General features: G+C 37.0%; 1 protein-coding gene across 1 annotated transcript in view; it reads left to right on the forward strand.

Annotated features, from left to right (window-relative positions):
• The window catches only part of TMPRSS11D (transmembrane serine protease 11D), a 69,674-nt gene that overhangs the window by 34,146 nt on the left and 13,707 nt on the right, over positions 1–21,821 (forward strand). The window contains exons 4-5 of the mRNA XM_033425559.2: positions 7,490–7,557; positions 21,023–21,177. Of these exons, the coding sequence (XP_033281450.1) occupies positions 7,490–7,557; positions 21,023–21,177 (223 nt within the window). The remainder of the gene's footprint in view (positions 1–7,489; positions 7,558–21,022; positions 21,178–21,821) is intronic.

The following is a 21,821-nucleotide window of genomic DNA, read 5'->3' on the forward strand; positions in this document are numbered from 1 at the left end:
CCCCAGAAGCTGTGCGAACAAAGAGGAAGGGAAATTTCTCTGTGCAGCCTCAGAAGCAGTGGATTAAACCTCCAAAATCAACTCAATGTACCCTGCATCTGTGGAACACTGGAATAGAAAACAAATCATCCCAAAATTGAGGCGGTGGATTTTGGGAGCACCTGTGGACTTGGAGTTTGCTGCGTGAGACTGACTACTTTGATTTTTATCTTTATCTTAGTATAGTTTCTAGCACTTGTTATCATTGGTGGATTTGTTTATTGGTTTGGTTGCTCTCTTCTTTATTTTTAAATTACTTTAATAATTTTTTTATTTTAATAACTATATTATTTTATTTTATTTATTTTTTCTTTCTTTCTTTTTTTTCTCCCTTATCTTCTGAGCCCCATGGCTGACACAGTCTTGGTGCTTCAGCTGGGTGTCAGGCATGAGCCTCTGAGGTGGGAGAGCCAAGCTCAGTACACTGAACCACCAGAGATCTCCCAGCCCCATATAATATCAACCGGTGAGAGTTCTCCCAGATATCTCTGCCTCAAAGCTAAGACCCAGCTTCACTCAACGACCACCAAGCTCCAGTGCTGGACACCCCATGCCAAACAACTAGCAAGACAGGAACACAACTCCACCCATTAGGAGACAGGCTGCCTAAAATCATAATAAGTTCACAGATAACCAAAAACACACCACCGGACGAGGTCCTGACCACCAGAAAACAAGATCCAGCCTCATCCACCAGAACACAGGCACCAGTCCCCTCCACCAGGAAGCCTACAAAACCAACTAAACCAACATTACCCACTGGGGGCAGACACCAAAAACAACAGGGACTACGAACATGCAGGGTGCGAAAAGGAGACCACAAATACAGTAAGTTAAGTAAGATGGGAAGACAGAGAAATATGCAGCAGATGAAGGAGCAAAGTAAAAACCAACCTAAACAAATGAATGAAGAGGAAATGAAAAAGAATTCAGAATAATGATAGTAAAGATGATCCAAAATCTTGGAAATAGAATGGAGAAAATAAAAGAAATGTTTAACAAGGACCTAGAAGAACTAAAGAGCAAACAAACAATGATGAACAACACAAAAAATGAAATTAAAAATTCTCTGGAAGGAATCGATAGTAGAATAACTGAGGCAGAATAATGGATAAGTGACCCAGAAGATAAAATAGTGGAAATAATTACGGCAGAGAAGAATAAAGTAAAAAGAGTGAAAAGAATCGAGGATAGACTCAGAGACCTCTGGGACAACATCAAATGCACCAACATTCAAATTATAAGGGTCCCAAAAAGAAGAAGAGAAAAAGAAAGGGACTGAGAAAATATCTTAAGAAATTAGAGTTGAAAACTTCTCTAATACAGGAAAGGAAATAGTCAAGTCCAAGAAGTGCAGAGAGTCCCATACAGGATAAATCCAAGGAGAAACACACCGAGACACATATTAATCAACCTTTCAAACATTAAATACAAAGACAAAATATTAAAAGCAGCAAGGGAAAAGCAACAAATACCATACAAGGGAATCCCCATAAGGTTAACAGCTGATCTTTCAGCAGAAACTCTGCAAGACAGAAAGGAGTGGCAGGACATATTTAAAGCGATGAAAGGGAAGAACTTACAACCAAGATTACTCTCCCCAGCAAGGATCTCATTCAGTTTTGACGGACAAATTAAAACGTTTACAGAGAAGCAAAAGGTAAGAGAATTCAGCACAACCAAACCAGCTTTACAACAAATGCTGAAGGAACTTCTCTGGGCAGGAAACACAAGAGAAGGAAAAGACCTACAATAACAAACCCAAAACAATTAAGAAAATGGTAATAGGAACATACATATCGATGATTACCTTAAATGTAAATGGATTAAATGTTCCAACCAAAACACATAGACTGGCTGAATGGATACAAAAATAAGACCCATATATATGCTGTCTACAAGACACGCACTTCAGACCTAGGGATACATACAAACTGAAAGTGAGGGGATGGAAAAAGATATTCCATGCAAATGGAAATCAAAAAAAAGCTGGAGCAGCAATTCTCACATTAGACAAAATAGACTTTAAAATAAAGACTATTACAAGAGACAAAGAAGGACACTACATAATGATCAAGGGATCGATCCAAGAAGAAGATATAACAATTGTAAATATTTATGCACCCAACATAGAAGCACCTCAATACATAAGGCAAATGCTAACAGTCATAAAAGGGGAAAATGACAGTAACACAATCATAGTAGGGGACTTTAACACCCCACATTCACCAATAGACATATCATCCAAAATGAAAATAAATAAGGAAACACAAGCTTTAAATGATACATTAAACAAGATGGACTTAATTGACATTTAGAGGACATTCCATCCAAAAGCAACAGAATACACTTTTTCTCAAGTGCTCATGGAACATTCTCCAGGATAGATCATATCTTGGGTCACAAACCAAGCCTTGGTAAATTTAAGAAAATTGATATCGTATCAAGTATCTTTTCCGACCACAACGCTATGAGACTAGATATCAATTACAGGAAAAAAACTGTAAAATATACAAACACATGGAGGCTAAACAATACACTACTAAATAACCAAGAGATCACTAAAGAAATCAAACAGGAAATCAAAAAATACCTAGAAACAAATGACAATGAAAACACAATGGCCCAAAACCTATGGGATGCAGCAAAAGCAGTTCTAAGAGGGAAGTTTATAGCAATACAATCCTACCTCGAGAAACAAGAAAAATCTCAAAAAAAACAACCTAAACTTACACCTAAAGCAAGTAGAGAAAGAAGAACAAAATAACCCCAAAGTTAGCAGTAGGGAAGAAATCATAAACATCAGATCAGAAATAAATGAAAAAGAAATGAAAACAATAGCAAAGATCAATAAAACAAAAAGCTGGTTCTTTGAGAAGATAAACCAAATTGGTAAACCATTAGCCAGACTCATAAAGAAAAAAAGAGAGAAGACTCAAATCAACAGAATTACAAATGAAAAAGGAGAAGTAACAACTGACACTGCAGAAATACAAAGGATCATGAGAGATTAATACAAGCAACTATATGTCAATAAAATGGACAACCTGGAAGAAATCGACAAATTCTTAGAAAAGCACAACCATCCAAGACTGAACTAGGAAGAAATAGAAAATATAAACAAATCACAAGCACTGAATTTGAAACTGTATTAAAAATCTTCCAGCAAACAAAAGCCCAGGAATGTATGGCTTCACAGGTGAATTCTATCAAACATTTAAAGAAGAGCTAACACCTAACCTTCTCAAACTCTTCCAAAATATAGCAGAAGGAGGAACACTACCAAACTCATTCTACGAGGCCACCATCACCCAGATACCAAAACCAGACAAGGATTTCACAGAAAAATAAAACTCCAGGCTAATATCTCTGATGAACATAGATGCAAAAATCCTCCACAAAATACTAGCATACAGAATCCAACAGCACATTAAAAGAGTCATACACCATGATCAAGTGGGGTGTATCCCAGGAATGCAAGGATTCTTCAATATACACAAATCAATCAATGTGATATGCCACATGAACAAATTAAAGGATATAAACCATATAATCTCAATGGATACAGAAAAATCTTTTGACAAAATTCAACACCTATTTATGATAAAAGCTCCCCAGAATGTAGGCATAGAGGGAACCTCTATGCACATGCACATATGGTCACCTTATCTTTGAGAAAAGAGGCAAGAATATATAATGGAGAAAAGACAGTCTCTTCAATGAGTGGTGCTTGGAAAACTGGACAGCTACATGTAAAATAATAAAATTAGAACACTTCCTAACAGCATACCCAAAAATAAACTCAAAACGGATTAAAGACCTAAATGTAAGGCCAGACTCTACTAAACTCTTTGAGGAAAACATAGGCAGAACACTCTTTGACATAAATCACAGCAAGATCCTTTTTGACCCACCTCCTAGAGAAATGGAAATAAAAACAAAAATAAACAAATAAGACCTAGTGAAACTTAAAAGCTTTTGCACAGCAAAGGAACCCATAAAGAAGATGAAAAGACAACCCTCAGAATGGGAAAAAATATTTGCAAATGAAGCAGATAAGAAAGGATTAATATCCAAAATATACAAGCAGCTCATGCATCTCAATATGAAAAAAACAAGCCAATCCAAAAATGGGCCGAAGACCTAAATAGATATTTCTCCAAAGAAGATATATAGATTGCCAACAAACACATGAAAAGATGCTCAACATCATTAATCATTAGAGAAATGCAAATCAAAACTACAATGAGGGGGTTTCCGTGGTGGCGCAGTGGTTGAGAGTCCACCTGCCGATGCAAGGGACACGGGTTCGTGCCCCGGTCCAGGAAGATCCCACATGCCGCGGAGCAACTAGGCCGGTGAGCCACGACTACTGAGCCTGCGCGTCTGGAGCCTGTGCTCCGCAACAAGAGAGGCCGCGATAGTGAGAGGCCCGCACACCGTGTTGAAGAGTGGCCCGCGCTTGCCACAACTAGAGAAAGCCCTTGCACAGAAACAAAGACCCAACACAGCAAAAATAAATAACTAAATTAGTAAACTGCTACCCCCAACATCTTCTTAAAAAAAAAAACCAAAAAAAACTACATTGAGGTATCACCTCACACCAGTCAGAATGGCCATCATCGAAAACTCTACACACAATAAACACTGGAGAAGATGTGGAGAAAAGGGAACCCTCTTGCACTGTTGGTGGGAATGTAAATTGATACAGTCACTATGGAGAACAGTATGGAGGTTTCTTAAAAAGCTAAAAACAGAGCTACCTTATGACCCAGCAATCCCACTATGGGCATATACTCTGAGAAAACCATAATTCAAAAAGAGTGATGTACCACAATGTTCATTGCAGCACTACTTACAATAGCCAGGACACGGAAGCAACCTAAGTGTCCATCAACAGATGAATGGATAAAGAAGATGTGGCACATATGTATAGTAGAATATTACTCAGCCATAAAAAGAAATGGAATTGAGTTATCTGTAGTGAGGTGGATGGACCCAGAGTCTGTTACACAGAGTGAAGTAAGAAAGAGAAAAACAATTACCGTATTTTAACACATATACATGGAATCTAAAAAAAAAAAAAAAAAATGGTTCAGAAGAACCTAGGGGCAGGACAGGAATAAAGACGCAGATGTAGAGAATGGACTTGAGGACACGGGGAGGGGGAAGGGTAAGCTGGGACGAAGTGAGAGAGTGGCATGGACATATATACACTACCAAATGTAAAACAGGTAGCTAGTGGGAAGCAGCTGCATAACACAGGGAGATCAGCTCCGTGTTTGTGACCACCTAGTGGGGTGAGATAAGGAGGGTGGGATGGAGATGCAAGAGGGAGGAGATATGGGGATATACGTATATGTATAGCTGATTCACAGAAGAAACTAACACAACACTGTAAAGCAATTATACTCCGATAAAGACATTAAAAAAAACCCCACAAAGATAGTATTGTCACCCTCATTCAGGAGGGAAATATAAAATAGTTCTTTTTTCTTTGTTTACTTGATTTTTTGTCCATTGTAATAAAAGGGTCAATAATACAGGTTACAAAATCAAAGAAGTATGAAAGCAAACTCATCCAACCCATTAAAGAAGAATCAATAATAAGTTTGAAGGGAGTGAAAAAGCCCAAAGGTTACATGTAAAGCTCACTGAAAGCAGATGCATAGCCTCTGGGAGTTGCAGTAGTCAACTGTGTACAGAACAATTTTTTAAACACACTTTGGACTGTTTTCCTTTTACAGATGAAGAAATTGAGAGGAAGAAAGTTTAAAAGATTCGTTCAAGTTCTCATAGCAAGCTAACTTTTCCCTGTCCCCTATCTACTACACTTTCCACTCTCCTATTGGCTTCCTCTTCAGGCATCTGCTCACTGATTTTCTACCAAGTATTTGATAAGTTCTAATTAAAGAGACTACAAAATTTTCACCCACTCTATGAAATATGGATTCTTATCCATAGGTCTCTTCTTTTATCCTTGTATATGGATATCAACCAATTAATCAACTTGCTTTCTTTATGTTGCTTATTACCTTAGTCCTCACTAAATTACATCAATATTTTCCACATAAGAAAAATGTCATAATTAAATTATATTTTTAACATTTTGGTCCAGTGTAGCCCATGCTGATGCAATACCAAATCATGAATTAAAATATAATTACAAGAAACATCTAAATTTTAGCAATTCCTTCAGTTTTAGGTCAGTTCCTTTTACTTCTGATGAAGTCAAGTAATATTAAAGATAAATCAGTTTATTAAACTCCCTCCTACAATATACCATATTAATAAACACATTAAAACCTATCCTTCTACATAGTTAACTAAAATACTCACCAAATGATTGCATTCTATAATTCTAGATCATAGAATTTTGAGTGACTTTTTGCTCTCTTCTTAACACTTACTAGTACTTCTTGAATTTTTTAAAAAGGAAATTATTTTGAAAAACTAACAGCCTCATAACTCTTAAAAATATTTGAGACCTCTAGAAAGAAAAAAAGTTATTTTGCGTCACAACTGGTTGGTCTGATATCAGCCTAAAGAATGGATACTGAAAAAATAAATGCAGTGTAATAGAGATTGCATAAACTTTACAGTCTCAAGAAGAATTGACTTCAAATCCTGGCTTAATGTAATATTCAACATGCTACTTAATTTCCCCAACTTCACCTTTTCATGTTCACCCCCACCTTGGTCCAACCTCACAGTACAAGCCAACAGAATCCACTCGCCATTATGAAAGCTCAGTACATCTCACCCTGCATCTTGGCAGAACTGTTCCAGTCACAGAATCACTCACTACTAGTTTACTGTGAAGCTAAACCTTATACCTCAAGAGGACCATCCTTGCTGGCATTGAGCAATGATTCAGGGGGAAAGTTAAAGTTAGGTCAGGAAATACCAACTGATGCTAAAAGTAACTTATGTTGCTTAGGCATTAATCAGAAACAATAAGGAAAAGACTGGCCTTTACTTCGTTTCCTCTTTCTCATCAAGCTCTCCATTGCTGCTCATTTTAATCTGGTTTTACCCATTTAAGAACAGTTGTTGCAGGATCACACACTGTAAATTGTATCAGTGGACTCACCTAGCGTTGGGTTGGCTCATGCGCCCACCTTTTTGGGAACAGCCACCAAATCACGTAACGTGGGCTCTCATTGAGCAAAACATCTGCTATGTTTAGAATGGCTTCTAGCGAAGATGCATCCTGTCCATTATCATCTTTGTGTAACAGATGAAGAAACAGGCACTGCATCAGAAGGTTATTAACCTGCCTAAATCGCTCCCATGTGTTCTGAGATGGAACTGAACTAAACTGAACTCTCTATTCCTCATTAACATAGTCAACTCCCCATTAACAACCATGTTGCAAGGTTGGGCAGAAAGAGGAAACAGAGAAAGAACGGTAATTACAGAGAGGTTGTTTTTTCCTTTCTTTCTACAGATTACTAAAACATTCGAAGAGTCAAATTTAAGAAGCCAGTTCATCAGAGCTCATGTTGTCGGACTGAGGTGAGTGGAAATACAACAAAAAATATCTATAAGCATAGATACAACTTGGTGCATTTGATTTTGTTCACAGCATAGATAATGAATGAGACATTCACACAATGTGTTGCAATATTATGAAAATAGTATCATGGAAAGTTTAAAAACCAATGCCAAAAAACAAAACATGTCATACGATCTACTTACTAATGTAAATAACCATATTACTTCAGTTCTTGGTGGGAAAAGGAGGAAAGGGTAGAGAGAGAGTTGGGTGAAGGTACAGCAACAGGGTTATTCTATTATATAACTCCAGGGGATACTATTCACAATGCAGTCTATGTAGCAAACAATGCCTTGTGGAGATGTGCAGTGTTGTGGTCCTGGGCACGATTGGAACACTAAACCAACACCAAAAATGGCTTTTTGGGTTTTGTCTGCCTGGAATGCTATAATATAAAGGATGCTGTGGCCAAACACAGATGTGTCTGCTATGAATTAATAATAGGCGAAGTAGGGCTTCCCTGGTGGCGCAGTGGTTGAGAGTCCGCCTGCCGATGCAGGGGACGCACCGGTCCGGGAAGATCCCACATGCCGCGGAGCGGCTAGGCCCGTGAGCCATGGCCGCTGAGCCCGCGCGTCCGCAGCCTGTACTCCGCAATGGGAGAGACCACAACAGTGAGAGGCCCGCATACCGCAAAAAAATAAATAAGTAAATAAATAATAGGCGAAGTAGCAGCACACAAGCTAGTTATTTGCCATTCTTACCTTAGTTGAATATGGACTTATCCTTGTGATGTGATGTGATATTCCTACCAACTAAAAGAGCCACCCTTACTGACCCTAACATAAATATCTCAAATGTCCATATTGCTCAATCCTTCAACTAATATACAAAAGCTCTTCAGAGGGAGAGAAATTATACTATTTCTTTCTCAAATACTAATACCACAAGAAAATTATTTTTTCTTATTCTCGGAAGAGTCACCTAGTTAAGTACCCAGGAGCATAGAGCTCTGGTCAGTTAAGTTTTGCTGAGGAGTTCAAGAAGAATCCATAGGAAGAGCATTTTCCAAAATGCATTTCAGTCAGTTCAGTGCACATTTACCTTAGTACTTTCTTGAGAAATTCTCTGTACCAGCCACGAGCTTGCAATACTTGTAGGACTGAATCTGCATGTTTTTCTCCTTTTGTTCACTTCCCACTTACTTCTCATTTCACTGCAGTCTGGCTGCTGACCTCACCACAAAATAGTAATTGCTCTTGCCAAGTTCAGCAATGACATCTGAATCACAAACTCCAAAGAAATTATATCAGTCCTCTTCTTGGACCTCTCAACAGTATTTAACACTGTTGAGTTGTCAATCCTTTTTGAAATAGTACCATCCCTTGGTTTCTATGACCCTATACACCCCTGATTTTCCTTTTATCTCTTAAGTTATTCCTTCTCAATTTTCTTTGTTAGTTCTTATTCCTTCTCTTCCTCAAGTGTTGTCAGACTGTGCTGTAAGCCTCTCATCTTCTCAGTTCACACTGAAGCTCCTTTTAGGGGCTTCATTGCCCCTATATGCTAATTATTATTAAAGTTGTATCTCTGGGCTAGTCCTCTCTTCTCATCTCAAGATGTGAATATACACAGCCGTCTACTTGACATCATATGGCTATCTTGGACAGCTCAACTTTAATAAGTCCAGACCAGAACCTATCATTTCTCCCCCACCAAATATGTTACTCTTCTAGTATTGCCTACCTCTATCAATGGTGTCACCTTCAACCCAGATGCTCAAGAAAGAAATATGAGTTATCTCTAAATTCCTATCTCTCCCTCAACCCACACATCCATCCATCTAACCTTCACAATTCTATTTCTTAATTATGTTTAAGATCCATAACTTCAAACACACTGCCCTCAATCATCTCTCTCCTTGTCTATGAACAGCCTTCTAATGAGTCTCCTTTCCTGCAGTCTTGCTCCACTCCACATTCTACATAGCAACCAGAAAGATTTCTTGAAATGAAATGCTAAACATAGTATTTGCTTAAAGTTCTTCTAACTGCTATTCCTTACCATTATGATATGTCAAATATCATATATAAACATGTATATGTGCATCAGATATATGTATTCTTGATATATATATATGTCTCCTTTTATATACATACATACATATATATATATATATATATGTATATATATATATATATATATAAAACAAAGTTTACTAAACCTTCCTATATAGGGTTTTCTCCTACTATCTCTATTTCTGGGGTAGTCTTTTACTACTCTCTACTTTGTTATTTACTCACAAGTCCCACTAGGCTGTTTTCAGTTCTTCACTCTCTCTAACCTCAAGATCTTCTTATATAAGCTATTCCCTCTGTCTGAAATACACATACACACACACACACCACTTTTTCCCCTTCCCCTTCTGTTTTAAAATATACTGCATCAATAGAAGATTTGAGGTACAGTAAGGCCAACAAATCAGGAGATGATGACTTTTGAAAAGAGAGTTTGTTACTCACAGTTCCCACAAGGAAGGTAGGTACATGACTCTTATAGAGTTGTTATGAAGATCAAATAAATGAAGTATAAAACACAGTCCTGTTTGAGTACCTATTTACATGTTTATCATTCACTAAAGATACCTCTTCTTTGAATTGCATATTCATCTTTTCTGGTTTTTTTCTATGATTTGTCTTTTTCTTATTGATTTGTAGGAGTTCTGTGTCTATAGGAGGTACCAAACAATTGTTACTTTGAGTTGCAAATATATTCTCCCTATCTATAGCATTATCTTAACACTTTGTATATGCATCTTTTGTTGTAGAAAATCAGTTGCAAAAGGTCTTACTTAAGAAATCCTTTATCATCTTGTATATAAAGAAAATCTCCCATATTGACTATAAATTTAAAATTTTTGCTGTTCCTATTCAAGTGCTTTGTTTGTGTGTGACATGAGGAAGATTTTTAATTTTTTACATAAGTTATTTTCCTTCAGATTTGTGATACCACTTCTATAGTATATTGTTTACATACGTCTATGAGTCTGTTTCTGGATTCCTATTAGACTTCATTATAGGAATTCTGTTCCTTCCAATTAAGCTTAGTAATTATGTCATTCAAATAAAACCCAGCACTATGGATTTGCCTATTTCTCCTTGTTCAATATATTTTGAGCACATATTATCAAGCACCTATATGTTTAGAATTATTATATCTGCCTCATGAACTATTTCTTTTAGCAAGGTATTAATCCTTTTTATCACTAATTAATGTCTTTCAATTTTAAAATCTCTTATATCTGATACTATTATGCTACACTGACTTTCTTATGGTTCTTTTTACAACATACCTTATCTTCATTTTCAACATTCATATGTCCTTACAGGTTAGATTTTTCTCCTAAAACAAGAAGACAGCTAGATTACATTTTCAAATGCATTCTGACCATCTTTGCCTTTAACTAGAGAGTTTAGTCAGTTTCAATTTATTGTGATGATAGTTACATTTGGATTTATTTCCTCCATATTATCTTATGTTCTTCATCCTGGTTTTTCTAATGCTTTTTTCTACTATCGTGCCTTCTCTTGTATGACTGTATTTTCTTCAGTTTTTTTTCGTTTACTAATTTACAAGTTCTACATTCCATTTATCTTATTTTAGTGATTATTCTTAAAAAATTCTTACAAACAAGGAGAGTTGGTTTAATCCACTACCCTTCTTCCAAATAATACAGGAAACTTGGAACTGTTATTCACGTATTACTGATGTTTTAGTTCAACCTTATTTGTAACACCTGCAAATAAATCACTGTAATTACACTGTCAATATCATTTTATTATTTTTTTTAAGTAAACATCTTATTTTGGAATAATTTTAACTTTACAGAAAGACAGTACAGAACGTTTCTACATACACTTCACCTAGCTTCCCCTAATGTTAACATCTTACATAACTATGGCACATCTGTCAAAACTAAGAGATTAACATTGGTACATTATTAGACTCTGATTTACTTCGTTTTCACCAGTTCTTCCACTAATGTCCTTTTTTTCCATTTCAGGATCCAACCCAATATACCACATTACATTTAGGGTGTTTTTTTTTTTTTTAACATCTTTATTGCAGTGTAATTGCTTTACAATGGTGTGTTAGTTTCTGCTGCATAACAAAGCGAATCAGCTATAGGTATATATATATCCCCATATCTCCTCCCTCTTGAGTCTCCCTCCCACCCTCCCTATCCCACCCCTGTAGCTGGTCACAAAGCACAAAGTTGATCTCCCTGAGTCATGCAGCTGCTTCCCACTAGCTATCTATTTTACATTTGGTAGTGTATATAGGTCAATGTTACTCTCTCACTTCGTCCCAGCTTACTCTTCCCCCTCCCCGTGTCCTCAAGTCCATTCTCTATGTCTCTGTCTTTATTCCTGTCCTGCCCCTAGGTTCTTCAGAACCTTTGTTGTTTTTTGTTTTTTTTTTAGATTCCATATATATGTGTTAGCATACGGTATTTGTTTTCCTCTTTCTGACTTACTTCACTCTGCATGACAGACTGGGTCCATCCACCTCACTATAAATAACCCAATTTTGTTTCTTTTTATGGCTGAGTAATATTCCATTGTACATATGTGCCACATCTTCTTTATCCATTCATCTGTCGATAGACACTTAGGTTGCTTCCATGTCCTGGCTATTGTAAGTAGTGCTGCAATGAACACTGTGGTACATGACACTTTTTGAATTATGGTTTTCTCAGGGTATATGCCCAGTAGTGGGATTACTGGGTCACATGGTAGTTCTATTTTTACTTTTTTAAGGAACTTCCATACTGTTCTCCACAGAGGCTGTATCAATTTACATTACCACCAACAGAGAAAGAGTGTTCCCTTTTCTCCACACCCTCTCCACCATTTATTGTTTATAAACTTTTTTATGATGCCATTCTGACCAGTGTGAGGTGATACCTCATTGTAGTTTTGATTTGCATTTCTCTAATGATTAGTGATGTTGAACATCTTTTCATGTCTTTGTTGGTAATCTATATATCTTCTTTGGAGAAATTTCTATTTAGGTCTTCTGCCCATTTTTGGATTGGGTTGTCATTTTTTGACATTGAGCTGCATGAGCTGCTTGCATATTTTGGAGATTAATCCTTTGTCAGTTGCTTCATTTTCAAATATCTTCTCCCATTCTGAAGGTTGTCTTTTCATCTCCTTTATGGTTTCCTTTGCTGTGCAAAAGGTTTGAAGTTTCATTAGGTCCCATTTGTTTATTTTTGGTTTTATTTCCATTTCTCTAGCAGTGGGGTCAAAAAGGATCTTGCTATGATTTATGACAAAGAGTGCTCTGCCTATGTTTTCCTCTAAGAGTTTAATAGAGTCTGGCCTTACATTTAGGTCTTTAATCCATTTTGAGTTTATTTTTGTATACGGTGTTAGGAAGTGTTCTAATTTCATTTCTTTACGTGTAGCTGTCCAGTTTTCCCAGCACCACTTATTGAAGAGGCTGTCTTTTCTCCATTGCATATTTTTGCCTCCTTTATCAAAAATAAGGTGACCATATGTGCGTGGGTTTATCTCTGGGCTTTCTATCCTGCTCCACTGATCTATATTTCTGTTTTTGTTCCAGTACCATACTGTAGTATTGTATGATTGATTACTGTAGCTTTGTAGTATAGTATGAAGTCCAGGAGCCTCATTCTTCCAGCTCTGTTTTTCTCTCTCAAGATTGCTTTGGCTATTCGGGGTCTTTTGTGTTTCCATACAAATTGTGAAATTTTTTGTTGTAGTTCTGTGAAGAATGCCATTGGTAGTTTGATAGGGATTGTATTGAATCTGTAGATTGTTTTCGGTAGTATAGTCATTTTCACAATGTTGATTCTTCCAATCCAAGAACATGGTATATCTCTCCATCTGTTTGTATCATCCTTCTTTCATCAGTGTCTTACAGTTTTCTGCACACAGATCTTTTGTCTCCTTGGGTAGGTTTATTCCTAGGTATTTTATTCTTTTTGTTGCAATGGTAAATGGGAGTGTTTCCTTAATTTCTCTTTCAGATATTTCACCATTAGTGTATAGGAATGCAAGAGATTTCTGTGCATTACTTTTGTATCCTGCTACTCTACCAAATTCATTGATTAGCTCTAGTAGTTTTCTGGTAGCATCTTTAGGATTCTCTATGTATAGTATCATGTCATCTGCAAACAGTGACAATTTTACTTCTTCTTTTCCGGTTTGGATTCCTTTTCTTTTTCTTCTATGATTGCTGTGGCTAAAACTTCCAAAACTATGTTGAATAATAGTGGTGAGAGTGGGCAACCTTGTCTTGCTCCTGATCTCAGAGGAAATGGTTTCAGTTTTTCACCATTGAGAACGGTGTTGATGTGGGTTTGTCCTATATGGCCTTTATTATGTTGAGGTAAGTTCCCTCTATGCCTACTTTCTGGAGAGTTTTTATCATAAATAGTGTTGAATTTTGCCAAAAGCTTTATCTGCATATATTGAGATTATCATATGGTTTATATACTTCAATTTGTTAATATGGTGTATCACATTGATTTGCATATATTGAAGAATCCTTGCATCCCGGGGATAAACCCCACTTCATCATGGTGTATGATCCATTTAATGTGCTGTTGGATTCTGTTTGCTAGTATTTTGTTGAGGATTTTTGCGTACAATGTTCATCAGAGATACTGACCTGGAATTTTCTTTTTTTGTGACATCTTTGTCTGGTTTTGGTATCAGGGTGATGGTGCCTCGTAGAATGAGTTTGGGAGTGCTCTCCCTCTGCTATAGTTTGAAGAGTTTGAGAAGGATAGGTGTTAGCTCTTCTCTAAATGTTTGATAGAATTTGCCTGTGAAGCCATCTGGTACTGGGCTTTTGTTTCTTGGAAGATTGTTAATCACAGTTTCAATTTCAGTGCTTGTGATTGGTCTGTTTATATTTTCTATTTCTACCTGGTTCAGTCTTGGAATGTTGTGCTTTTCTAAGAATTTGCCCATTTCTTCCTGGTTGTCCATTTTATTGGCATAGAGTTGCTTGTAGTAATCTCTCATGATCCTTTGTATTTCTGCAGTGTCAGTTGTTACTTCTCCTTTTTCATTTCTAATTCTGTTGATTTGAGTCTTCTCCCTTTTTTTCTTGATGAGTCTAGCTAATGGCTTAACAATATTCTTTTTCTTCTCAAAGAACCAGCTTTTTGTTTTACTGATCTTTGCTACCGTTTCCTTCATTTCTTTTTCATTTTTTTCTGATTTGATATTTATGATTTCTTTCCTTCTGCTAACTTTGGGGGTTTTTTGTTCTTCTCTAATTGCTTTAGGTATAACTTTAGGTTGTTTATTTGAGATGTTTGTTTCTTGAGGTACAATTGTATTGCTATAAACTTCTACCTTTGAACTACTTTGCTGCATCCCATAGGTTTGGGGCCATTGTGTTTTCATTGTCATTTGTTTCTAGGTATTTTTTGATTTCCTCTTTGATTTCTTAGTGATCTCTAGGTTATTTAGTAGTGTATTGTTTAGCCTCCATGTGTTTGCATTTTTTTAACAGTTTTTTTCCTGTAATTGATATCTAGTCTCATAGCGTTGTGGTCAGAAAAGATACTTGATACGATTTCACTTTTCTTAAATTTACCAAGGCTTGATTTGTGACCCAAGATATGATCTATCCTGGAGAATGTTCCAAGAGCACTTGAGAAAAATGTGTATTCTGTTGTTTTTGGATGGAATGTCCTCTAAATGTGAATTAAGTCCATCTTGTTTAATGGATCATTTAAAGCTTGTGTTTTATTTATTTTCATTTTGGATGATCTTTACATTGGTGAAAGCGGGGTGTTAAAGTCCCCATTATGATTGTGTTACTATTGATTTCCCCTTTTATGGCTGTTAGCATTTACCTTATGTATTGAGGTGCTTCTATGTTGGGTGCATAAATATTTACAATTGTTATATCTTCTTCTTGGATCGATCCCTTGATCATTATGTAGTGTTCTTTTTTGTCTCTTGTAATAGTCTTTATTTTAAAGTCTATTTTGTCTGATATAAGAATTGCTACTCCAGTTTTCTTTTCATTTCCATTTGCATGTAATATCTTTTTCCATCCCCTCACACTCAGTCTGTATGTGTCCGTAGGTTAAGTGGGTCTCTTGTAGACAGCATATATACAGGTCTTGTTTTTGTATCCATTCAGCCAGTCTATTTCTTTTGGTTGGAGCATTTAATCCATTTGCATTTAAGGTAATTATTGATATGTATGTTCCTATTACCATTTTCTTAATTGTTTTGGGTGTGTTTTTGTAGGTCTTTTCCTTCTCTTGTGTTTCCTGCCCAGAGAAGTTCCTTCAGCATTTGTTGTAAAGCTGGTTTGGTGGTGCTGAATTCTCTTAGCTTTTGCTTCTCTGTAAACATTTTAATTTCTCTGTCAAATCTGAATGAGATCCTTGCTGGGTAGAGTAATCTTGGTTGTAGGTTTTTCCCCTTCATCACTTTAAATATGTCCTGCTACTCCCTTTGGGCTTGCAGAGTTTCTGCTGAAAGATCAGCTGTTAACCTTAGGGGGATTCCCTTGTATGTTATTTGTTGCTTTTCCCTTGCTGCCCTTAATATTTTTTCTTTCTATTTAATTTTTGAAAGTTTGATTAATATGTTTCAGAGTGTTTCTCCTTGGATTTATCCTGTATGGGACTCTCTGCAGTTCCTGGACTTGATTGACTATTTCCTTTCCCATGTTAGGGAAGTTTTTGTCTATAATCCCTTCAAATATTTTCTCAGACCCTTTCTTTTTCTCTTCTTCTTCTGAGACCCCTATAATTTGAATGTTAGTGTGTTTAATATTGTCCCAGAGGTCTCTGAGACTGGCCTTAATTCTTTTTATTCTTTTTTTTTTTTTATTTTGCTCTGCAGCAGTTATTTCCACTCTTTTATCTTCCAGGTCACTTACCCATTTTTCTGCTTCAGTTATTGTGCTATTGATTCCTTCTAGAGTATTTTTAATTTCAGTAATTGTGTTGTTAATCACTGCTTGTTTGCCCCTTAGTTCTTCTAGATCCTTATTAAATGTTTCTTGTATTTTCTCCATTCTGTTTCCAAGATTTTGAATCATCTTTACTATCATTACTCTGAATTCTTTTTCAGGTAGACTGCCTATTTCATAATCATTTATTTGTTCTATAGGTTTTTACCTTGTTCCTTCATCTGTAACATATTTTTTGTCATTTCTTTTTGTTGTTGTTGTTGTTTTGATGGGTGGTGCTGTTTTCCTGTTTTTCTAGTTGTTTGGCCTCAGACCTCCAGCACTGGAGTTTGCAGACAGTTGGATATAGCTGGGGTTGGTGCTAAGATGAGGAACTCTGGGAGATCTCACTCCGATTAATATTCCCTGTGGTCTGAGGTTCTCTGTTAGTCCAGCGGTTTGGACTCAGAGCTACCACCACAGGAGTCTGGGCCTGACCTCTGGCCTGGGAACCAAGTTCCCACAAGCTTTGTGGCACAGTAGAAAAAAAAAAAAAGCAAGAAAAAAGAAAAAAAGGAGCAGTACAATATCAAAGAATAAAAAACAAAATAAAATCAGAAAGATAAAAAATATATTAGGAAAAATAAAACTATAATGGGAACAACTGCAACAAGGTAAAATAAGACCACAACAGAAAAAAGGAAACAAAAAGTGGGCGGGGGAAGTAAGCCAGACGGAGAGAACAATAACAAAGCTTAAAGAATAAGATAAAGTTTGAAAAATAAAATATTTGTTAGGAACAATAAAAATATAAAAGAATCAACAACAATGAATCAACAAGGTAAATCAGAACCCCAATCTAAAAGAGGAAAAAAGAAAAAAAAAAAAAAAGCCTTGGCTATGGGGGTGGAGTTTAGGTGGGGTGGAACTTAGGCAGGGGCGGCGTTCAGTGTGGGGCAGGACCTAGGCGGGTGGGGGGTGACGTTTTTGCGTGGGGCGGGACCTAGGCTCAGGACCCACGTAGCTGGAAAAAGTCCTGGGGGCGGGGCCTAGGCAGGGCAGTTCAAGCATGGGGGGCACAGGGGGTCTCTGCTTAGGACCTCTGTGGAAGGGGAGAAGCAGCACGTGGAAAGGAAGGTCTCCAGAGTGTGGGGTTCCAGAGTTTAGAGGTAGGCCCCTGGGTGAGGGTGTGTGGGTAGGGTTTAGGCCCAGTGCGTTGGAGGGGGTCTCAGAGGGTCTCCCAGTGTAGAGGTGAGGCCCTGGATGGGGGTGTAGGAGCAGGGCTTGGGCTCTGCGCAGCAGGAGGGAGGCTCCAAGGGCAGAGGATTAGGCCAGGGAGCCCAACAGGCTCCCCAGCTGCTCAGCTGACAGGGGAAGCACTGGCTGTGTTCCCTTCTGTTCCTTCACACCACTCCCCAACCATCTCCCTCAGGGTCTCCCCCATTGCCACTGGACCCCTAACCATGGGTGGGTCCTGTTGGATGTAGGAACTCCTCCCCTCCCCCAGCCAACCCCTCAGGGGTTCCATAGGTCTGGCCTTTACTTTTGCTCCCCCTTCCCTCCCTCCCACTCCCTCAGGACCACATGGCTAAAGGGGGCCTCCGTGGGCAGAGGATCAGGCTTGGGATCTCAGCAGGTTCCTGGGGGCCCAAGTGGGCATGGGAAACCTGGCCATGCTCCCTTTTGATCCTCTGCCCTCCCAATCGTTCCCCAATTTCCCCCTTTTCCCCTCCCCCAGCCGCCCCTCAGGGGCACCAGTCCCGTCCTGCCTCCACTTCTCCTCCCCCTTCACTCCCCCCAGGCCCCACGTCCTACCCAGTGCCTGGGGGTTCCTACCGTCCCCTTAGGTGTCCACAGTACCCCACCAGTGCCTGGTAGGTGCCCCAGTTGTACGAGACGCAAATTCCACGTCCTCCTAGTATGCCATCTTGACTCCGCCCCCGTCAACGTCTTTTTAGATTACCAGTTTACCATTTTCTTTGTTTCCTATGTCTTCCTGTACCTAACAACCAACCTTCTTCTGGGTTCAATTTCCTTCTTACTGAAGTACTTCCTTCATAAATTCTTTAACAAGAGTACATGAACAATAAACTACACTTTTGTTTAGTTTTGTTTTTGTTGTGTTGCATGAAAGGTCCTTATTTTAGCCTCATTCTTGAATAATACTTTAGTGTGGATATAAAATTACAAGTTGATAGCAATTTTCTCTCAGCATTTTGAAAATACAATTATATACTGCCTTTTATCACTGCTATTAAGAAATTGTCCTTCACTCAAAACTTTCTTTGGTAGCTAGTTTTTTCTCTACTGTTTGAAAATCTTCCATTTGCCTTTGGAGTTCAGAGTTTTATTATGATGTATCTGTGTGTTTGTGTTGTTTTATTGAGTATGCTTCAGACTCATCTCGATCTGAGGCTTAATGTCTTTATTAATTCCGGATAATTCTCATTATCTCTTGTAATACTGCTGCTCCTTTATTTTTCTGTGCTCTTCTTTAACATTTCACTAAGTAAACTTTGAGATGTCTCCTGTCTCTTAGCCTCTATTTGATCTTTTTCATACCTTTATCTATGTTACATTCTGTGTGATTTCATCTCTTTCAGTTAACCAGTTTCTCTTCAACTTTGTCTACTATTCTGTGTAACTCATCCATCAAGTTTTCATTTCAATTAAAAAGTATGTTTGACTATGTTTACCTGTCTGTTTTGAAAAAGTACTATACTTTTCTCATATTTATAATTCCCCTTTAATGTCATTTGTCATTTCAAATTTACTTACCTGAATATCTGTTAATTTTATTATGTGGACTTTTTGAGGATGCTCTTCTTATTCTGATTCTAGCTCGTGATGTATTGTTTACCATTGAGGTTGTATGCTTATCTTTAATCTCACTTTGTAATTGGGATGCTATGCAGTCTGGATTTAATATACATACCTCCAAAGCATTTGCTTCTATCAGATACTCTAGGAGGATTGGCATCACATGGACCATTTTTTGGTTAATTTCTTAGATTAAAGTGTCTGGGACCATGCAGGTGGTATTAATGTAAATCCAAAACTTTCATGAAGTCAGGTTCATGATTATGAATTCTCAGGAGACCCTTTTTTCCATCCAGACCTGGACCTCTGAGACAACTAAACTTTTTTTTCTTTTATGATGTGAGTTCTTCTTCTTTCTAAACTATGCTTTCACTGAATGCCTAGTTCTTTGAGAAACCTAGCCTTATTCTGGAACCTCATGTCCGTCTCCCTATTTTTTACTAGCCCATGACCTCATCTCCAGTATCTATTAATGCTGAAACACAAAACAATTGCAATTCTAATGCTTACCATGTAATATTCATATTCTTTTATTTTTAGTCTTCTAAGATTTCCCTTATTTTCACAGGAGCCCAACTTTGCATTTCAAATAGAATTTATTATATTTTCGCTAGCATTTCTGGTTGTTTTATATGAAAAGCTTCTTTAAATTATTTAGGTTTTCACGTTGCTAGAAATGTAAGATGTAATTATTTATTCAGTGTCTGCTTCTTCATCTAAACTGCCCTATTCATGAGAATGGCAACTGTGAATCTTGGTCATAGCTAATTTCTGAAACTAAGAATAACGCCCAGCACAAAAAAGGTGCTTATTTACTATTTATCTAGTAAATATTAAATTAATATCTGGGGTGAATATTATGGCAAAATTAGCAATTGAGATGAGAGGAGGCAGCCTAGAATATGAGAGCATCAAAACCAAATGTGCCTAATGCACATTCATTTTCAGAAAAGGAGAGCACCAATATTAGGTGGAGGAAGTGATTTACATGGTAATTTACATGGAAGGAAATGGATATTATATCGATTTTAGAGAATTATAACCTTTAGCCAAATTATCAAGGTTCTTGTGAGAAATATCAACAGTTAATCGAAACAGAGATAAAAATCTTAACGTATGACTACAGAAGTTAAAATGTGCTTTTGTAGCCAGATAAGGGGGTGTAGGTACCAGAAAATTAACTTGAGCCTATAAGTCACATAAACTTGGAAGTTCATCTCTTTATAAGTTTGTTTAATGAGATGAGTGGGGTTTTTTGAAGATTTGTGAAGTCTAACCATAGCTAATACTTACAGCATACTTACTGTATGCTATGTACTCTTCCCAAAAGTCTTACATATGTTAATTCATATAATCTTCATAATAACCCATTTTAATGTGAGGATACAGGTACAGAAAGATTAAGAAACAAAAAACTTACCTAAAGTCCAACAGTAAATAGCAGAGCTGGTGTTCAAACTCTGCCATTCTGACTTTAAAACAAGCTATCCTGAATGGTGGGTACAGTGTACTATGCACTGAAATCTAGTGTTTGTGGGATAGCAATGTGATATATCATTACATACAGAAACACTGTTATGTGAATCTGTTCTAATGTTAAATTTCTTAAGTAATGTTTTTAATGCTTAATCAAGAAGAGTATATAAAAAGAACGACAGAAAATTATCATAATTATACATTTTAAAAAATATCTTTATGGTTTTTCAGGCAAAGTGGTAGTGATGTGATAGGAGATACTGTCATGAAATTTAAATTCGCCAGGAATAGCAATGAACCATCAGTGAAAAGGAAAATTCAGTCTGTTTTACAGCAAATGCTGAATAACCCTGGAAACTTGACAATGAACGCAATTGACTTAAAACGCAAGTATCATTTTTTTAGCCATTTCATTTCAATATATCTCTCTACCAGTTCTAATTCATGTTTCAATTTAATGAGAGACTGACTTTTTCCCTTGGAATTAAACTTTATGAAAACAATGTATTATGACGCTAACTATAATATATAGCTCTCCAATATAAAATATTCTAAAGTTTTAAAGAATCATTTAGCATTCATTTAGTAAGTTTTATTTGCTAAAAATTCTTTATTATTTTTCCCTCTCCACCCTCCTTGTAAGGGATGTTGCTGTCAGATGTTCAATTTGTAGGTATGTTATAAGAATGGTAAATAGCTGTTCGAGGTCAGAGAACAATTTAATTAAGGATCTATCTCCCTGAGAACAGAGCATGCAATTGGAAGGTGTCTGGTAAATACTCGTAGAATAAAGAAGGAAATTAGAAGATTTAACAATATCCCTACCTCCTCTCTGAAAATCCTCTCTACTTCTGCCTAGAATGGAATCTACTTCCATTGTTTTTCATCCCTATTGCTATCACTCTGGTCTAAGCCAACATCATTTCTTACTTGAACTACAGCACTAGCCTCCAAGCTACTCTGCTTCTATACTTTCTTGGCCCTTTCCAATGTATTGTACACATACTGATCAAGGAAATATTTTAAAATA

The sequence above is a fragment of the Orcinus orca genome, chromosome 4 (genome assembly GCF_937001465.1).
Source record: "Orcinus orca chromosome 4, mOrcOrc1.1, whole genome shotgun sequence".
Lineage (NCBI taxonomy): Eukaryota > Metazoa > Chordata > Mammalia > Artiodactyla > Delphinidae > Orcinus > Orcinus orca.